Genomic DNA, 16,760 nt, shown 5'->3' with positions numbered 1-16,760 from the left:
ACAACTTGCCCTGCTCTTCTCTTTTAAACTTATCCCCTCTCACTTTATATGCTTGTCCTTGAGTATTTCAACCCCTGGAAAAAGATGCTATCTTTGCTTTTCATAATCTTATAAATCTCTGTCCAGTGTCCCTTTGGCCTCCGATGCTTCAGAGAAAACAACCCAAGTTTGTCCAGTTTCTTACAGCTAAAACTCACTGATCTAAGCAGCATCCTGGTGAACCTATTCTGTAGCCTCTCCTGGCTCATTAATTCCAAACTATGCACCCACAGTCAGCACCACCCAAATCTGGTTCCAATCCACCAGCAACTAGCCCTGTCCACTCTTACCCCCAACCCCACTAGCCCCTCCCAGCAATCAGCCCTGTCTAAACCCGCTCTTTCCCACAGGCATCCCACCAATCCTTCTCCCTTTCCCATCCAATCCCACCTACCAACTGCTCCTTATTCTTCAAGTACAATGTTACCTACACTAACTGTGTGGCTAATGACCAAAATCAAGTCCTTCGTTCCCAATATGACACTTAACTTTACTCTGACTTTCAAATGTTGTGTTATTTTGGATTATTAAGCAACACTGCCATTGCCATATTCTGAACGTAAACATCTCTTTTACTTTTGTAGGACCATCTTGAAGTCTCTCTGGAAAATGGAAAAGTGAAGGTGAACGTTCTTGGGAGACCCCTCACATCTAAAAGCTCTTTCAATGATGGCACTGACCACTATGTCTCAGTCCGGAAACAGAACGGCAGGTGTGTTCATACTGTTGTTTCCTGGATCTTTTGTTAACTCAGTAAATTGTCTCTTGCAGTCGATATGTGAGAGTCTCTCGGACCAGACACCCCATCCGCACGGCACATGGAGCTGTGAGCAATTCCTAGGAAACTGTTTTCCAGTCTTTTCACTCAAGATGGTCATTTAATTGTATTACAGAAATGATGAGCAAAATGTAGGTCGCTGTGGCCTCCTGCACTGTTATAACAAAGCCTAATGTAAGCCTGAGAAACAACATCCATCTGGGTACTAACAGTGGTAATAGCAAGTTATTATGATATAGTCACCACTTCCTCTTTGTTTACATTTCTAGGGTCTACCTAAACGTAGATGACCTGGACCGGAGGGACACACAACTGGGAGTGGAAGAACGTGCCCCAGAAGACACAGTGTACTTGGGAGGGAACAAAGACGTACAGAACTTTGATGGCTGTATCAACAATGTCTTTTTGAAGAAGTAAATACATTTGATATCTATCTATCTATATATATATATATATATATATATATATATATATTCTTTCTTCCCTTCCTTCCCCCTCCCTCCGCCTCCCTCCCCTTCCCTCCTCCTCTCCCCTATTTTCTGTTGCATTCCATAAGCCTATCCACATTCAAATCTCAAGAAAGCCCTGACTAATCACAACTCTATCTCCCTTCTTAGGGTAAACCAAGATCCTAAAGTTGAAAATTTCATGTTTTTGACTGAGGATTCCAATGTAAGGCTGGATACCTGTCGCCAACAGAGAGCTCCAGAAATGCTCATGTTAAAAGAAGGCAGAAAGCCAAACGGCCAGGAGACCATGAAGATCAGTAAGGTGTGTAAAACTGCTACCACAGAACTTAGAGTAACATTAATGAACAGCTAACACTAACAGAGGGTTCATGCTGATATAATATTTCCCTTGAAGCAGAATGGAAAGAATCACAAAGTTGTTCCTGAGCTTTCAACAAAAGAAAGTACAGGCCAGGAGTTTAATGGATGTCAGATGTCATGGCAACCAAAGGCAATCAATGGAGCCTACCAATTTGGAAATTCACCATATAGTCGACTGGAGTACAATCACATTCCCAAGTCGTTTAATGAAAGGTAATTATGGGTGTTTTTATTTTACTTTTTATTGGCTGAAGGTCAACATTGCCCATCCCTGATGGGCTTTAAACTGAGCGGCTCACTCTGCTGTGTTACAGGGCAGTTCAGAGTCAAGTACAGTGTTTGTTCCGGAGTCACATACAGGCCAGACTAGGTAATTCAGTTAACAATAGATATTTGTTCTGGAGGGACTTCAGAGAGTGCAATGGGTTTTTCAAGACTTAGTGCAGTTCATGGTAACTACAACCAAGACCAACTTTCTTCTCCAGGCTTATTTGGTGAACTGAATTAAGAATTATCAGCTGCACTGCAGGGATTTAAAGTCTCTCAATCATTATAGGAAAGATGTTATTAAACTGAAAGAGTACAGAAAAGATTTGCAAGCATTTTGCCAGAACTTGAGGGACTGTGTTGTAGGGAGAGAATGGAAAGGCTAGGACATTATTCGCTGGAGCATTGGACAGGTGATCGTATAGGGGTGTATAAAGTCACGAGGAGCATAGATAGTGTGAACATACATAGCCTTTTCCCCATAGTTAGTGAATCAAGAACTAAGCATCATTTTAAGGTGAGAGGGGAGAGACTTGATAGGAACCTGAGGGGCAACTTTTTTATATAAAGGGTGGTATCTATATGGAATTAGCTGCCAGAGAAAGTGGTTGGGGCAGGTTCAATTAAAACTTTTAAAAGACAATTGGATGAGTTTATGGATTGGAAAGGTTCGGAAGGCTAAGGGCCAAACACAGGCAAATGGACCTGGCTTTGAAGGGACATCATGGCTGGCATGGTCCAGTTGTGCTGAAGGACCTGTTTCTGTGCTGTATGATTCTGTTAGCAAAGACTCTAGATTCTGACTCCACAAGTATCACTGAAATTCAGAAGGAGGCCGTTCAGCCCATTGTGTCCACTATCTAAAAATCTAACTAGTTTAATCCCATTTCCCAGCTCTGAGCATTCCAAGTGCTCATTCAGAAGCTGGCAGTAATTGGTGCCACAATTATTTCCCATTCTTCTTCAACCATCTCACACACTACCTTTCTTTTTCTTTCACACAGCTACCCACATCCTCCTTAAATTCACCCACCAAACTCAAACAATTCAGGGTACTGAACATCAAAATTGGGAAGTTATGCTGAAGTTCTATAAATGGTTAGTGAGGCTGCACTTGGAGTACTGTGACAGTTTTGATCGCCCTTCCATAGGAAAGATGCTATCAAACCAGAAGAAGTGTAGAAAAGACTTACTGGGATGTTGCCTGGATTTGGGGGCCCGAGTTACAAGCAGCGATTGCACAGGCTAAGACTTTATTTCCTGGAATGTAGGAGAGTGAGGGGTGACCTGATAGAGGTATATAAGATCATGACGGGACATTGACAGGGTGAAAGCACATATTTTTCCCCAGGAGAGGGTGCTAAAACAAGAGGGAATTGGTTTAAGATCAAAGGTGAGAGACTGAAAAGGAACATCGAGCAGCTTCTTCATGCAAAGGGTGGTTGGGATGTCACATTACAGTGGTACAAAACGTTGGTCAGACCACACTTGGAGTATTGTGTACCATTCTGGTCACCACACTGTAGGACAGATGAGGTAGCAATAAAGAGAGTACAGAAGAGATTCACAAGGATAGCGCTTGGGTAGGAGATCTCTGGTTATATCGAGAGATTGGACAGGCTGCGCTTGTCCTCACTGGAACATAGGGGACTGAAGGGTGGCCTCATGCAGGTTTATAAATCTGATAGGATAGACAGAGCTTTGCTTTCCCAGGGTTGGGGATTCCAGAATTGGAGGGCATAGCTTTTAAGGTGAGAGGAGCAAATTTTTTCCATACAGAAGGTGATGGATATATAAAATGAGCTGCCAGATGAAGTGGTTGAAGCAAGTACAATCACAACGTTTAAAAGACATTTGAATGGGTACAAAGAGAGGAAAGTGTAATTAGTGAATAGGTTACTATTGTAACATTACAGAGTGCAGTGATAAATTTATCTTGCATACTGTCCATATACATCAAATCATTAAAACAATGTATTGAGATCAAACAGGAACAGAATGCAGAATAAAACATATTATTAGAGATAAAGAATTTTGATTTGAAAGAGTAGAACAGTTACAATAGAAGTAATGAGTAGGTCTGTAAAGAGTAGCTTGTATTAAGAAGCCACACTTCAGTACCACCTTTTATTCTTTTTCATTGTATATTATTTAGAAGGATGTGGGCCATATGCAGACAAATGGACTATCTTGGTCAGTATGTACAAATTGGGCAGAAGAGCCAGTTTATGTTGTCTGTGACTCTGAGTAATTTCAGACCTCACACATTGCTGACATCAGACCAGGTTGAGATGTCAAAGGAAGTCAGTGCGTTTTCTCTCTGACATCACCCATCGCCTCCCGCCTCTGTACTCGGGGATCATAAATCCATTTGCACATATTCTCACTGTAATGTTGCTGTGTTTCAGGTCAAAGTTTTCCATTGATGTACGGACAGTTGCCCCAGAAGGAGTCATCTTCTATGTGGCAGATGCATCGGAGAAATCCTACATGACCCTTTACATTTCAAGAGGCCGCTTTTTCTTTGTCTTCGCTGTTGACGGGAAGCGACTGAAAATCCGGAGCAGGTCAAAACATAACGATGGGCAGTGGCACACGGTGAGCTGGGAGTGGGTGGGGGGGGGGGTTCGATGGACAGTAAGGAAAGAACTTACACCCTCTTCTACTTCTGGTACCTCATAAAAACAAATACCACAGAGATCTTCATTCAATCCATCACATCAGTACTGACTCCAATTACAATCCATCCTCAAAAAATCTTATAGCATAGAAACAAGCCATTCTGCCTACCCAACCCACACCAACCAGTAGGCACCTATCCTGTTCCCTTTCGAAGGCTTTGATGGGCTCTGCTTTGACTTCTCTGCAGTCAATGAGTCCTTAATGACAGTGAGACGTTGGGTTCCAAGACCATGGTCCCTGCAAGTGGTAACATAGGTGGGTAGGGTAATTGTGAAGGCATCTGGCATGCTTGCCTTCACAGATCAAGACAAGAGTCCAAGAATTGGAATATTGTGTTACAACTTTACAAAACATTGTTTAGACTGCACTTGGAGTACTGTGTGCAGTTTTGCTCACCGCACTATAGGGAGGGTGTGTTTGTGCTGGAGAGTGTACGAAGGAGATTCCCCAGTATGATGTCTGGTTTGGAGGATGTTAGTTAAGGGGAGAGAGTGAATAGGCTGGGCTAATTTCCCCTGGAGGGAAGGAGGCTGAGGGGAGGCCTGATCGATGTGTATAAGCAACACACACATTTCCAGCTCTGCAAACTTTCTCTTGCTTCAGATAGGTACAGGAATATGAGGGAGAAAATTATCTGAATTTTTTCCATTGTTAGGTGATTCAGAAACAAGCGGGCATAGGTTTACAGTGAAAGGAAAAAAATTGACGGGACTCTTCTCTTGAAAGCAGAGTGGTTGATATCTAAAGCTTAGTGCCAGAGGAGGGGGTGGAATCAGATGCAATCACTCTGTTTAAGGGACATTTAAGGGACAAAATGGTATGGTGTGGAAGAGTGGATTCCTAATGTGGGCAAATGGCTTGAATGTGGATGGCCCAAAACAGTGGCAGAGACATGATGGGCTGAACAACCTGTTTCTGTGCCATTTGACACTATGATTCTATAACAATCTGCTCAATTCTCTGCCATCCTATAACACTACATTCAATTTACAGTGGCCAATGAACACACCAACTTCAAGATTTTGAGATGTGGGAGATTACCGAACTGTCTGCCGCCATCCAGGCCTCACCACATATGAAGCACCAGTAGCGTTATGCTATTTACTTTTAAAACTTGTGATATAAATTTTATAATTTGTTAATACAGTAGATTTTGGTTAATTGGAGCACAGTGGGACCAGTACATTTTGGCCCAATTAAGCAACTGCCCCAATCAGCTGAAGTTTCATGGAAATAGTTAAAAAGATATCTAAAAGACAAACTACCATTTAACTGAGCAACAAATTACATACTTAAATGAAATACAGAACTAATTAGAATACTATCAAGACCACGACAGAACTATAAGACTGTGTCTTTGTTATCAACGGAGGAATTCATCCAGAGTACCTGTACACTGTCACATTCTTTTCATTGACTATAAATGAACAAAATCAGAGCAGGCACCTCGTGTAGATAATGGACTGCCTCCATACGATGCTGTTAACAAATGCGTCCTCCAAATCTTCATTTTCATTGTAAGATTCAAGATGATTGTTGATGCCTTCAAATTTGTCATAGTCCCTAACTTGTTGAAGTAATGAAATTGTTTCATTTTCACTCCCAGCTGCTTCTGACATCTCCACACTTGAATGCTTGAAACTGCAGTGAGCAAAACCGTTCTGAATTATCTTACTACTTATTTTTCACCAACTATCGGTGACAAAATCACTGCTCTTTGAACACAAATGCACGTAACTGACTCTATTTAAAAACTGTTTTACTCTACATAAGAACATAAGAAATAGGAGCAGGAGTAGACCATCTGGCCCATTGAGCCTGCTCCACCATTCAATAAGACCATGGCTGATCTGACCATGCACTCATCTGCACCTACCTGCCTTTTCCCCATAACCCTTAATTCCCTTGTTATGCAAAAACCTATCCAACTCTACACATTGTTCAGTGCCTAATGGCCACTAAGGTGCACGTGTCTGACTCTAGTTGGAAGCTGTTTGGCAACACTGTTCTGCCTCAATTAAGTGGCACGGTGTCCCAAATAAACAAAGGGAATCCTGACTTTTATTGATTAGTTTTTGTTCTTTAAGAGTTATCACAAATAAGCATCTGACCTGATGGGATCCACTGTATTTCTTTAATGTTGTGTGTGAGTTATACATACTGTGTTGCGCACCTTGGTCCAGAGGAATGTTGTTTCATTTGGCGGTATACACGTATACAGTTGAAATGACAATAAACTTGAACTTGATCCCAGAGCATCTAAAAGAAACCCATGAGGTCAGACAGATAACATACAAGCTCCACACATATAACACCTGAGGTCAAGATTGAACCTATGTCACTGGACCTCTGAGACAGCAGGTCTACTAGCTGTACCGCTGTGCTGCCCATATTTACTGTATAGAGCCTCCTCATTTTATACATCACAGCTAAGTGCCCCCTCAATCTTCTCTTCTCCAAAGACAGCAATCTCAACCTTTCCATTCTTCCAGTGTTGGCAAGATGTCCTCTGCACCCTGCCCAGTGCGATCTCTCCTGTAACACAGTGACTAGGAATGTTATACTATGCTCAACCTCGCTGTACTGATCCCTGCCTAATTTGCCTGTTTTTTACTTCAAAGGTGGTGTTCAGTCGCGAAAATAACAGAGGAAAGCTTGTTATTGATGGGCTTCGGACACAGCAGGATACTGTGGCCAGTAATCCATCCCTGAAAGTGGAATCACCATTCTACCTGGGTGGGTTACCCCCTAAGAAAGGACAGCACAGTCACAAGGTAAAGTGAACTTTACATGCTTCATTCTTATCTTTGCACATAACCCGGTCCCCCTCTTTCCCCTCCCCTCTCTACCCCTGATCTATCCCGTTCCTCCTGCACCCATCCCAGCCCCCGTCACCCTGTTCTCTTTTACCTCCTTCATCCAGTCCATCTACCCATCGCGCACACAAAACCTCTCACTGGGTCCCCTACCCTCATTCTTCCCATCCGCACTCCTGGTAGCTATCAGTATGGACAAAGGACTAGCACTTTGTAGACCTAAGTAGCCCTTCTCCTCTTACCTCCTGCCTCCGTCACTATTCCCACTTTCCCGTCCTCCATCTACCTATCACTCCTCCTCACCTGGATTCACTCATCACCTACCAGCTCTTAGAGTCGTGGAGTCCTACATACACCACTGAAACAGACTCTTTGGCCCAACACGTTCATGGTGACGATATGTCCAATCTAAGGCAAGCCTATTTGCTCGCGATTGGCCTATCTTCCTCTAAACCTTTCCTATACATGTACCTGTCCAACTGCCTCTTAAATGTTGCTAACATACCCATCTCAGCTTGTTCCATATATGCAACATCCTCTGGGTGAGAAAGTAGCTTCTCGGTCCTTGGGTTGCTATCAAATCTCTCTCCTCTCATCTCCATTTCTCCAACCCTGGAAAAAGGCCGTGCTTTTTAAAATTGGAATTGTGATTAGTTTATCATTTTCACCTGCACTGAGGTACAGTGAAAAACTTGTCTTTCAATACTGTTCATACAGATCAATTCATTCAGGTGGTACAAGGTAAAACAAATACAAAATGTAAAAAAAAGGTGTAACAGCTCTAGAGAAATTGCAATGCAGACAGACACTAAGGTACAAGGTCATAACAAGGTATACTGCAAGGCCAAAAGTCCAAAGTCCATCCTATCAGACTGTTCAATAGTCTTACAAAGTGGGAAGGAGCTGTCCTTGAGCCTGGTATTCATCCTATCTATTTGTTCACTCAGCTCCACCCTCTCCTCGCTTGTCATAGTTTGCAATTGGTTGACAAACATTACTAATTTGATTCTGTTAATAATCTTTTATATGTCTGGCAGTTGCCACGACAGAGCTTCCATGGATGCATAAGGAACTTTAAACTGGATGGTAATCAGCTGCACCCTCCTTCGCGGACGTTTGGAGTCACACCATGCTTTGAGGGCAACACTGAGCCAGGAGCTTACTTTGCAGCAGAGGGAGCACATCTTGTTTTAGGTTTGTTATACTTTTCTCAGTCTCCTCTGGAAGAGACTTTCTGCAAAAAAAAAACTACTGGAAAATCTCAGCAGGTCAAGCAGCATCTTTGGGGGAGAGGAAATGTCAGTGTTTTCAGGACAAATGTTGGTAATTCCTTTCACCCCATGGATGTTGTTCAATCTGCTACCTTCCTCCAGCAGATCGTTCGTTGTTTCAGAGTCCACTATCTGCAGTCTTTTGTGTCTCCAAATTAAGCTTTCAGTTTGGATCTCATGGAATATTTGGTCCTTGTGCATTTCAAAAGAAACCATTTGGCCCATCGTGTTTGTGATAGCTCTCTGAAATTATTCCCTCTTCTGTGCTTTTCACAAGTGTCCTAACTTTTTCTGATTTACTTGATTCCCTCTAAAAGTTGCATTCCAAATCGCGTTTCAGTCCATTTATTGATGTGTGGAGTAATGATGGGGTAACTAAGTGATAAGCCAAAAGTATGGGTGATTGGCCCAGAGGCTTAAATTCAAATCACATCATTGCAGAATGGGAAAATATTAATGTAATCAAATAACAATGGAACTTAAAAGCACCCTTGAATCTACAGATTAATGTATAAAAACTCAATGTCCTTCGGAGATTAAATTTGCCATCCTTACCCAGTCTGGGCCATACAGTATGTGACGCTAGACTCACCAATGTGAGTAACTCTTAATTGCCTCAGATTCTGGGCAATCAGAATTGCACAATAACTGCTGGACCTGATGTACACATCCACATCTGTGTACAAATTAATTTTTAAAAGTGTTTTATAACATCTTTGATCTTGACCAAATGTTATGGACAACTTTTGAAGTTAAAGGTATTATCAACCATGTTACTGTCAGTGCATTTCCATAATAATTTATAAATTGGGTTAGAAGCATTAATGTTTGGACTCTGAGGGTTATACCGGTTGGATGTAAACTTAAGTGAGGGGTTGACCTTGACATACACATAGTTCTGCTTTATATTTCTACATTACCTTCAGTGACTGCTCTCTCTCCTCTCTCCTCTCTCCTCTCTCCTCTCTCCTCTCTCCTCTCTCCTCTCTCCTCTCTCCTCTCTCCTCTCTCCTCTCTCCTCTCTCCTTCTCCTCTCTCCTCTCTCCTCTCTCCTCTCTCTCTCTCTCCTCTCTCTCTCTCTCTCTCTCTCCTCCTCTCTCTCTCTCCTCTCTCCTCTCTCCTCTCTCTCTCTCTCCTCTCTCCTCTCTCCTCTCTCTCCTCTCTCCTCTCCTCTCTCCTCTCCCTCCTCTCTCCTCTCCTCTCTCCTCTCTCCTCTCTCCTCTCTCCTCTCTCCTCTCCTCTCTCCTCTCCTCTCTCCTCTCCTCTCCTCTCTCCTCTCTCCTCTCTTCTCTCCTCTCTCCTCTTTCCTCTCTCCTCTCTCCTCTCTCCCTCTCTCTCTCTCGCTTTCTTTCCCTCTCTCACTTATTTTCTTTTTCTCGCTTTTTTTCTGTCCTTCTTTCTCTTTTGCTCTTCTCCCACTTCCTCCACTTCTCTCCCACAAGTTTCTTATAGGTGTTCCAGTTTCCTCCCATATTCCAAAGACTTTTGGGTTAGTAAGTTGTGGGCATGCTATGTTGAAGCATGGTGACTCTTGCGGGCAGCCCCCAGTACATCCTTGGACTGTGCTGGTCATTGAGCCAAAACAATGCATTGCACTTTCTTTTTCTTTTTCTTGTCTCTATTACACACTGCTTCACTTTCTCTCCCTTTCCTGTCTTGCATTCTCTCTCATTCACTTTCTCTCCTCTCCTTTCTCTTGTTCCTCCTCCCTATCCAACCTTCCTCCTTGCAGTGTCTTTTCTACCTGCTCTCCTCGGCACACTTTGTTTGAAATTGGGGTGGGGGGGAGGACCCATTGTCCTCCAGTGGTTGGATATTTTAGACACTTGTGCAGTAAATGCCTAACACCTAGTTGCTTGTTTGCAGATAACTCATTTGTGGTGGGCAAGGATTTGGAGCTCCTCTTTGAGGTGCGCCCTCGAACTCAGACTGGTGTTCTCTTCCACGTCAACAGCCCTCATGGAAACTACCTCAGTCTGTATATGTACAAAGGAAAGGTAAGCGTGGCCTGTTGCACAGAGACATGTAATGCTTATTTTCTCTCTTCTCTTTTAAGTGTCTGCTTCAACATTAGACATCACCTCAGTATTAGGTTTGCCTCAGCACTGAAAGAGACCACTCAAGCCCTTGAATCTCAAAAGGTCTCTGCAAGAACAGGCCATTTCCTTCCCATATAATCCTTGATACTTTCCACCACAACTGTCCATCTTTTTGAAATTAATGATTGAAATTGTTTCTGTCACCCTTTCAGACAGTGAATTCCAGACACCTGTTGCCTAAAAGTGTTTACAAGTCTAAGTGACTTTATTGTCATGTGTGCAAGTACAGTGTTGTACGGGTACAATGGGAAAAACCTGCTTGCAGCAGCATCACAGACACGCAGGTACAGAGGACACACAGAATTTACATTGTACATAAATTGTACAAGACAGAGAAGAGAGAGAAGGAAGGGCTAATGTTTTGTACATTAGTACAAAAAGACACAATCAGAGACAAGTTCCTGGTAATGCAAGAGCTGGTCTGTAGTGTTCCATTACTGTGGTAGGGTTAGGGTTGTGCATGTTGGTTCAACAAGCCTGATGGTTGAAGGGAAACAGCTGTCCCTGAAGATGGTAGTGTGGGACTTCAGGCTTCTGTACCTCCTACCTGATGGTAGCTGAGAGAAGGTGCCATGGTCCTGATAGTGGGGATTATTGATAATGGATGTTGCCCTCTTGAAGTAGTACCTGACCTGTAGGTGTTGTCATTTAAAAGGCTCTTGGACAGCCGCATGCATGGAGGGATAAGAGACAACTGTGAGCAAATGAGACTAGCTCAGAAGGGAGCTGGTCAGCATAGACCAGTTGGGCCAAAGGGCCTGATTCTGTGCTGTTTGAATCTGTGGCTCTACATCTCAAATTCTGAGGGTAAAATCCATTTCAGACACTTGGAGAACGGCAGTTTCTGAGCAGGGAAATTGCTCAATTATCTTCAGACCAGACAGCAATATCAGTGTTGATATATTCCCCCTGAGGTTAATTATCCCACCTCACCCCGAGTAAAATCATTGCTATTCAGCAATTTCATGAAGTTCACCAAGTTTTATGGCTGTTACCATTTAGACCAACTGATCACGATGCTCCTGAGACTTTGGTAACCTAGCAACTGATTGATTTATCACTCAAAGATCTTCTGCCTTTCCAGCTGTTTCCAATGGTGCATAAATTATTCATCACTCCCTCAAGCTTCAGCTGGAGGGTTTGCTGGGTAAATTGGTTTACAATTGTCACGTACTAAAGTACAATGGTCTTGCATGTAGATCAACCCATTGCACAGTGCGTTAAGTACAAGGTAAAACAATAACATCACGTAGAGTGAAGTGTAACAGTTACAGAGAAAATACAGTGCAGGCAGGCAATAAGGCACAGAGTCAAATTGAGGTAGATTGTGATGCCAAGAGTCCAAATTTATCATATTGGGGACCATACAGGCAGACGGTGTCTTGAGCCTGATGGTATGTGCTTTCTGGCATTTGTATCCTTTACCCTGTAGGAGGAGGATACAGCTGCAAGTCGGTGCTCTGAGAGCAATTAGTCTGTGTCCTGCACTAAGGGCAGGGCAGCTGGTAGAGCTGCTGTTTCACAGCACCAGGTACGCGGGTTTGATCCTGACCTCCAGTGCTGCCTGTGTGGAGTTTGCATGTTCTTGCTGTGACTGCATGGGTGCTCCAGTTTCCTCCCACACCCTAAGGACCTGTAGGTCAGTACGCCAGTTGGTGGCTGTAAATTGCTGGCAGGAGAATTAGGTGGAGTTAGAACAGTACAACACTGGACAGGTCGTTTGACACACAATGTTGTGCTGATCTTGACGCTGATTTATACTGGAGCTGATGTGTATGTGAGAGAGACTAGATTACAGGGAGATAAATGGGGAAGAAGGATTGAAGGGATTGCTATGAAGCTCAGGATGCGTGGGCACAGCCTCAGAATAGAATAACGTTCCTTTAGAAATGAGATAAGGAGGAATTTCTTCAGCCAGAGGGTGATGATTCTCTAGGATTTGTTGCTACAGATGGCTGTAGGGGCCAAACCATTGAGTGCATATCAGTCAGAAGCTGAGAGGTTCATGATTGGTAACCGGTTTAAGGCGGGACAATAGACTTGAAATCCATCTGCCTTATTGAATGGCAGGCCTAATTTTGCTCCTATATCTTATGAAACATGCTCTGATTTTGTCGACAGGTTACAGTCCATGTTAATAATGGAGCAGGGGACTTCAACACATCTGTCACACCACCCTCACTGTGTGACGGACAGTGGCACAGAATAGCAGGTGAGAATGTTTATTTCCAAAGCTGTTAGTGTCACTGTAGAGTTAATTGTCATATGCACAAGTACATATATGCACAGAGGCAATGATTATTTTATTTACAACTTGAGGTACAGTGCATCACATAAGCAGCAGTTACAAGGATAACAGAAATTATATGCAACTTTTACAAGAAAAATAAATCACAATCAGAACAAAAGTCCATTTTAGTGCAAAGTGATTGAAGTACTCATACTATGTCTAAACTGTAGTGATTAGGGTTCTGCTGGTTGGTTCAAGAACTGAACAGTTGAAGGGAGGCAGCTGTTCTTGAACCTGGTGATGTGGGACTTCTGTTTTCTGTACCTCCTGCCTGATGGTAGCTGCAAGAAGGTAACATGGTCCAGATGGTGGGGATCATTGACAATGCACGTTGCCCTATTGAGGCAGTGCCGCCCGTAAGTACTACTGATTGTGGGGAGGGATGTGCCTGTGGTGTAGTGGGCAGAGTCCACTTCTCCCGGCAGCTTCCTATCTTCCTGCTCATTCGAATTGCCGTACCCAACAATAATGCAACCAGTCAGGATGCTTCCGACGTACACCTGTAGAAGTGAAATGCCAGAAGTCAGCTGTCACAGAATGTTAACACTGTAGTCGTTCAAATGTTTTTTTTAAATTCTAAAACAGTGATTAAAAGAAATAACGTGGTACAGCTTGATGTGGACACTGAACGTGACCATGTTGTTGGACCCTCGGCTTCACTCTCCACCGACACAGCAGACCCTCTCTACGTTGGAGGCTTGCCAGGTAGTGTTCTTGTTACTGAAGTAAAAATCAGTGTTCCCTTCAAGTTTAAAATGGTTGACTATTTCTATCATTGCACACTAACACTCGCAGGCATTCTGATGACAATTGAATTATACAGCAAATTTAAATTATGCCAAGGTGCAAATATAAAACAGAATTTGACACAGCAACAGAAAAAGATACTAAGGCCAAGGCTGAATTTTAGTGAGAGTAGGTATAAGGCTTTATTGTAGAAAGAGATCGGAGATTAGAATTTTAATTATGAGGATAGATTCTCTCAGCTAGAGTGAACTTCTTTGTAATAAAGGAGGCTGAGAGGAGATTTAATCAAAATATTTATTCATTGGAGCAGAAGATTGAGAGATTATCTCACAGAGATGTATGAGAACATGGGGGCATCGATAATGTGAATATGCACAATTCTCTTCCCAGAATTGGAGAATCAAGAACTAGAGGACATCAGTTTAAGATGAGAGGGAAGAGATTTAATAGGAATCTGAGGGGCAACTTATTTACACAAAGGCTGGTATGTACATGGAATAAGCTGCCAAGGAAGGGGTAGAGGTAGATACAGTAACACACTTTATAAGATACTGTACTTAGATAGCTACATGGACAGCAGGTTCATGGCCAAACACAGGCAAATGGACTAGCTTAGATGGGCATTTTGTTGACATGGACCAGTTGGGCTGAAGGACCAATATCTGTGCTGTAGGACTCCATGACTCCACCCTATCACAGATACCCCTAATTTTGCGAGGGATTTCTGGAGTTGCTTCTTTCTGTGCCTTGAATATTTATGGATCTAGGACACAGGGAAAGGTCACCTCCTCTCCCTCCAAAATAGTAGTTTCAGTCCTGACCCAAAACATTGACAATTTCTTCCCTGCGCACCCCCCCCCCCAATGTTGTTTGATCGACTGTGTTTCTCCAGCAGATTGCTTCAGAGGTGTCTAGACAAGTACTTGATTAGCCAAAGCGAAGAAGGCAACAAACCAAGTGTTGGTGAAATGGATTGGTATAGAGGGAATGTGTGGAGAATAAACTGGAATTGGTGTGAATGGATGCTTGATGGCCAGCCTGAATGTGATTTGAAGGGCCCTTCCGTGATGTATCACTGTATAAAGTGAAAAATGTAATAACACTAATAAACGATAGTTCACTAGTAAGCCACCCTTTGGCCCAAACTTTTCCTCTTGTGGAAGAATATAGAACTAAGGATTTAAAAATAATGGAGCAAAGGGAAAACAAGTGTTGGAGGAACTCAGCAAGTTAAGCAGCATCGGTTGGCATTTCACTTGAGAATCCTGTACCAGGACTAGAGTGTAGTTATAGAGCAATTTAGCACACATTTATGCCCTTCAGCCCAACTAGTCCATGGCAACCACAGTGCCAACCTAGCTAGTCCCAATTCCCTGTATTGAGTCCATATTCCTCCAAGTTCCACCTCTCCAGGTACCTATCCAAGCGCTTCTTAAACGATACTATTGTACCTGTCTCAACCTCTTCCTCTGGCAGCTCATCCCATCTCCTCACCACTCCCAGCATAAAATATTTACACCTTGGGTCCCTTTTAAATCTTTCCCTCTTGCCCTCTATCTGCGCTCCCTTGTTTTCAACTCCCTACCCTGGGACAAATACTGTAACCATCCACCTTATCAATGTCCCTTAGAAATATAAACATTTCAATAAGGTCGCTCCTCATTCTCCAACATTCCAGCTTGACCAACCTCTCCCTATAACTCAGGCCCTCTAGTCCTGGCAACGTCCTCGTAAATCTTCTCAGCATTCTAGAAGAAAGACAGCCAGTATCGAGAGGTGTTGGGAATGGTGAGGCAGGGACTGGGCACTTTCTGCGTTCCATGCTATTTTGTTCTAATGCCCTTCTCTCATTCTCACCTTGCAGATGGTGTACAGGTACCTCACATCCCATCCCGCTCTTCATTCATTGGCTGTATGATGAATGTAATGGTCAACGTGAAGCCAGTATCGCTCAGGAAACCCACAGCAGTTCAAGGTGCTGTCAGCGTTACTCAGTGTCCTGCAGTGTAAATCATCATTACTGCCGCGCCTCTGAAGATAATTACTTGCACTTGTTGCCAATAGATGACTGAATCTCTATCAAGACGCAGAACTATTAATTTATTGTAACTCAGATTTGCATTTTTCTAGGTTAGTCCAGTGATTTTGATGCATTTATGTTTGGCTTAAAGTAACTGCAATTATTTTACTATTAAACAAGAAAAGACCCACTAACTCTGTGAAAAATGATTCAAGTATTTTATTTCCTAACTGGTGCTGTACTCTGTGGGGCCAAATATATTACTAAATTTTGCTGCTAATTTTATATTTTTATACTTGAATGATTAATATGCAAACTATTTAAAATAAACTTGATTCGGTTATTATAGAAGCTTTTTAGGAATTCTTTCTGGGGGAGGTTTTGAAACCACCAGGGTAGGATATGTTTCCTTCTGGTTGCCTGATAGAAACAGGAGAGATGGGAAAACAGGATTAGAATCGTAGAAGAGAGATGCAGCATGGAAGCTGGCCCTTCAGCCCAAATGGTTTATGCTGATCCAAGATAGTTCCATTTGAGCCAGGTCCTTCCAATCTCTCATTCCTGTCCAAGTACCTTTTAAAAACGATTACTGTACCTGCCTCAACCACTTCTTCTGGTAGTTCATTCCATATATTGACTACCCTTTATGTGCAAGATGTTGCCCTTCAGATTCATATTTCCTTTTTACCTTAAACCTGTGCCTTCTAATTCTTGTTTCCCCTACCCTGGGAAAGAGACTGACCCTTTCTCTGTCCCTCATGATTTTATACACTTCTATATATCACCTTTCAGTCTCATAGGATCATAGAGTAGTGCAGCACAAAACTGACCATTCAGCCATCTAGTCTGTACCAAGCTCATATTCTGCTTAATCACATTTACCTGCATATGGACCATAACCCTCCAAACTGCTCTCATCCG

General features: G+C 42.8%; 1 protein-coding gene across 2 annotated transcripts in view; it reads left to right on the top strand.

Moving 5' to 3' along the window:
• The window catches only part of lama3 (laminin, alpha 3), a 321,185-nt gene extending 304,985 nt beyond the window's left edge, over window positions 1-16,200 (top strand). The window contains exons 68-78 of one of the 2 annotated variants that reach the window (XM_063060575.1): window positions 624-751; window positions 1,087-1,230; window positions 1,435-1,588; window positions 1,685-1,860; window positions 4,323-4,512; window positions 7,218-7,370; window positions 8,450-8,606; window positions 10,550-10,680; window positions 12,904-12,994; window positions 13,658-13,777; window positions 15,684-16,200. In XM_063060575.1, the coding sequence (XP_062916645.1) occupies window positions 624-751; window positions 1,087-1,230; window positions 1,435-1,588; window positions 1,685-1,860; window positions 4,323-4,512; window positions 7,218-7,370; window positions 8,450-8,606; window positions 10,550-10,680; window positions 12,904-12,994; window positions 13,658-13,777; window positions 15,684-15,829 (1,590 nt within the window). In that variant the 3' untranslated portion in view covers window positions 15,830-16,200. Of the gene's footprint in view, window positions 1-623; window positions 752-1,086; window positions 1,231-1,434; window positions 1,589-1,681; window positions 1,861-4,322; window positions 4,513-7,217; window positions 7,371-8,449; window positions 8,607-10,549; window positions 10,681-12,903; window positions 12,995-13,657; window positions 13,778-15,683 lie in introns of both variants that reach the window. The other variant, XM_063060566.1, reaches the window with a different exon arrangement.
• The last annotated feature ends 560 nt before the right edge of the window (window positions 16,201-16,760 follow it).

The sequence above is a fragment of the Mobula hypostoma genome, chromosome 1 (genome assembly GCF_963921235.1).
Source record: "Mobula hypostoma chromosome 1, sMobHyp1.1, whole genome shotgun sequence".
NCBI classification, from domain to species: Eukaryota; Metazoa; Chordata; class Chondrichthyes; order Myliobatiformes; family Myliobatidae; genus Mobula; species Mobula hypostoma.
The sequence above is the reverse complement of the archived record's forward strand: the minus strand, read 5'-3'. Positions and strand labels throughout refer to the sequence as shown.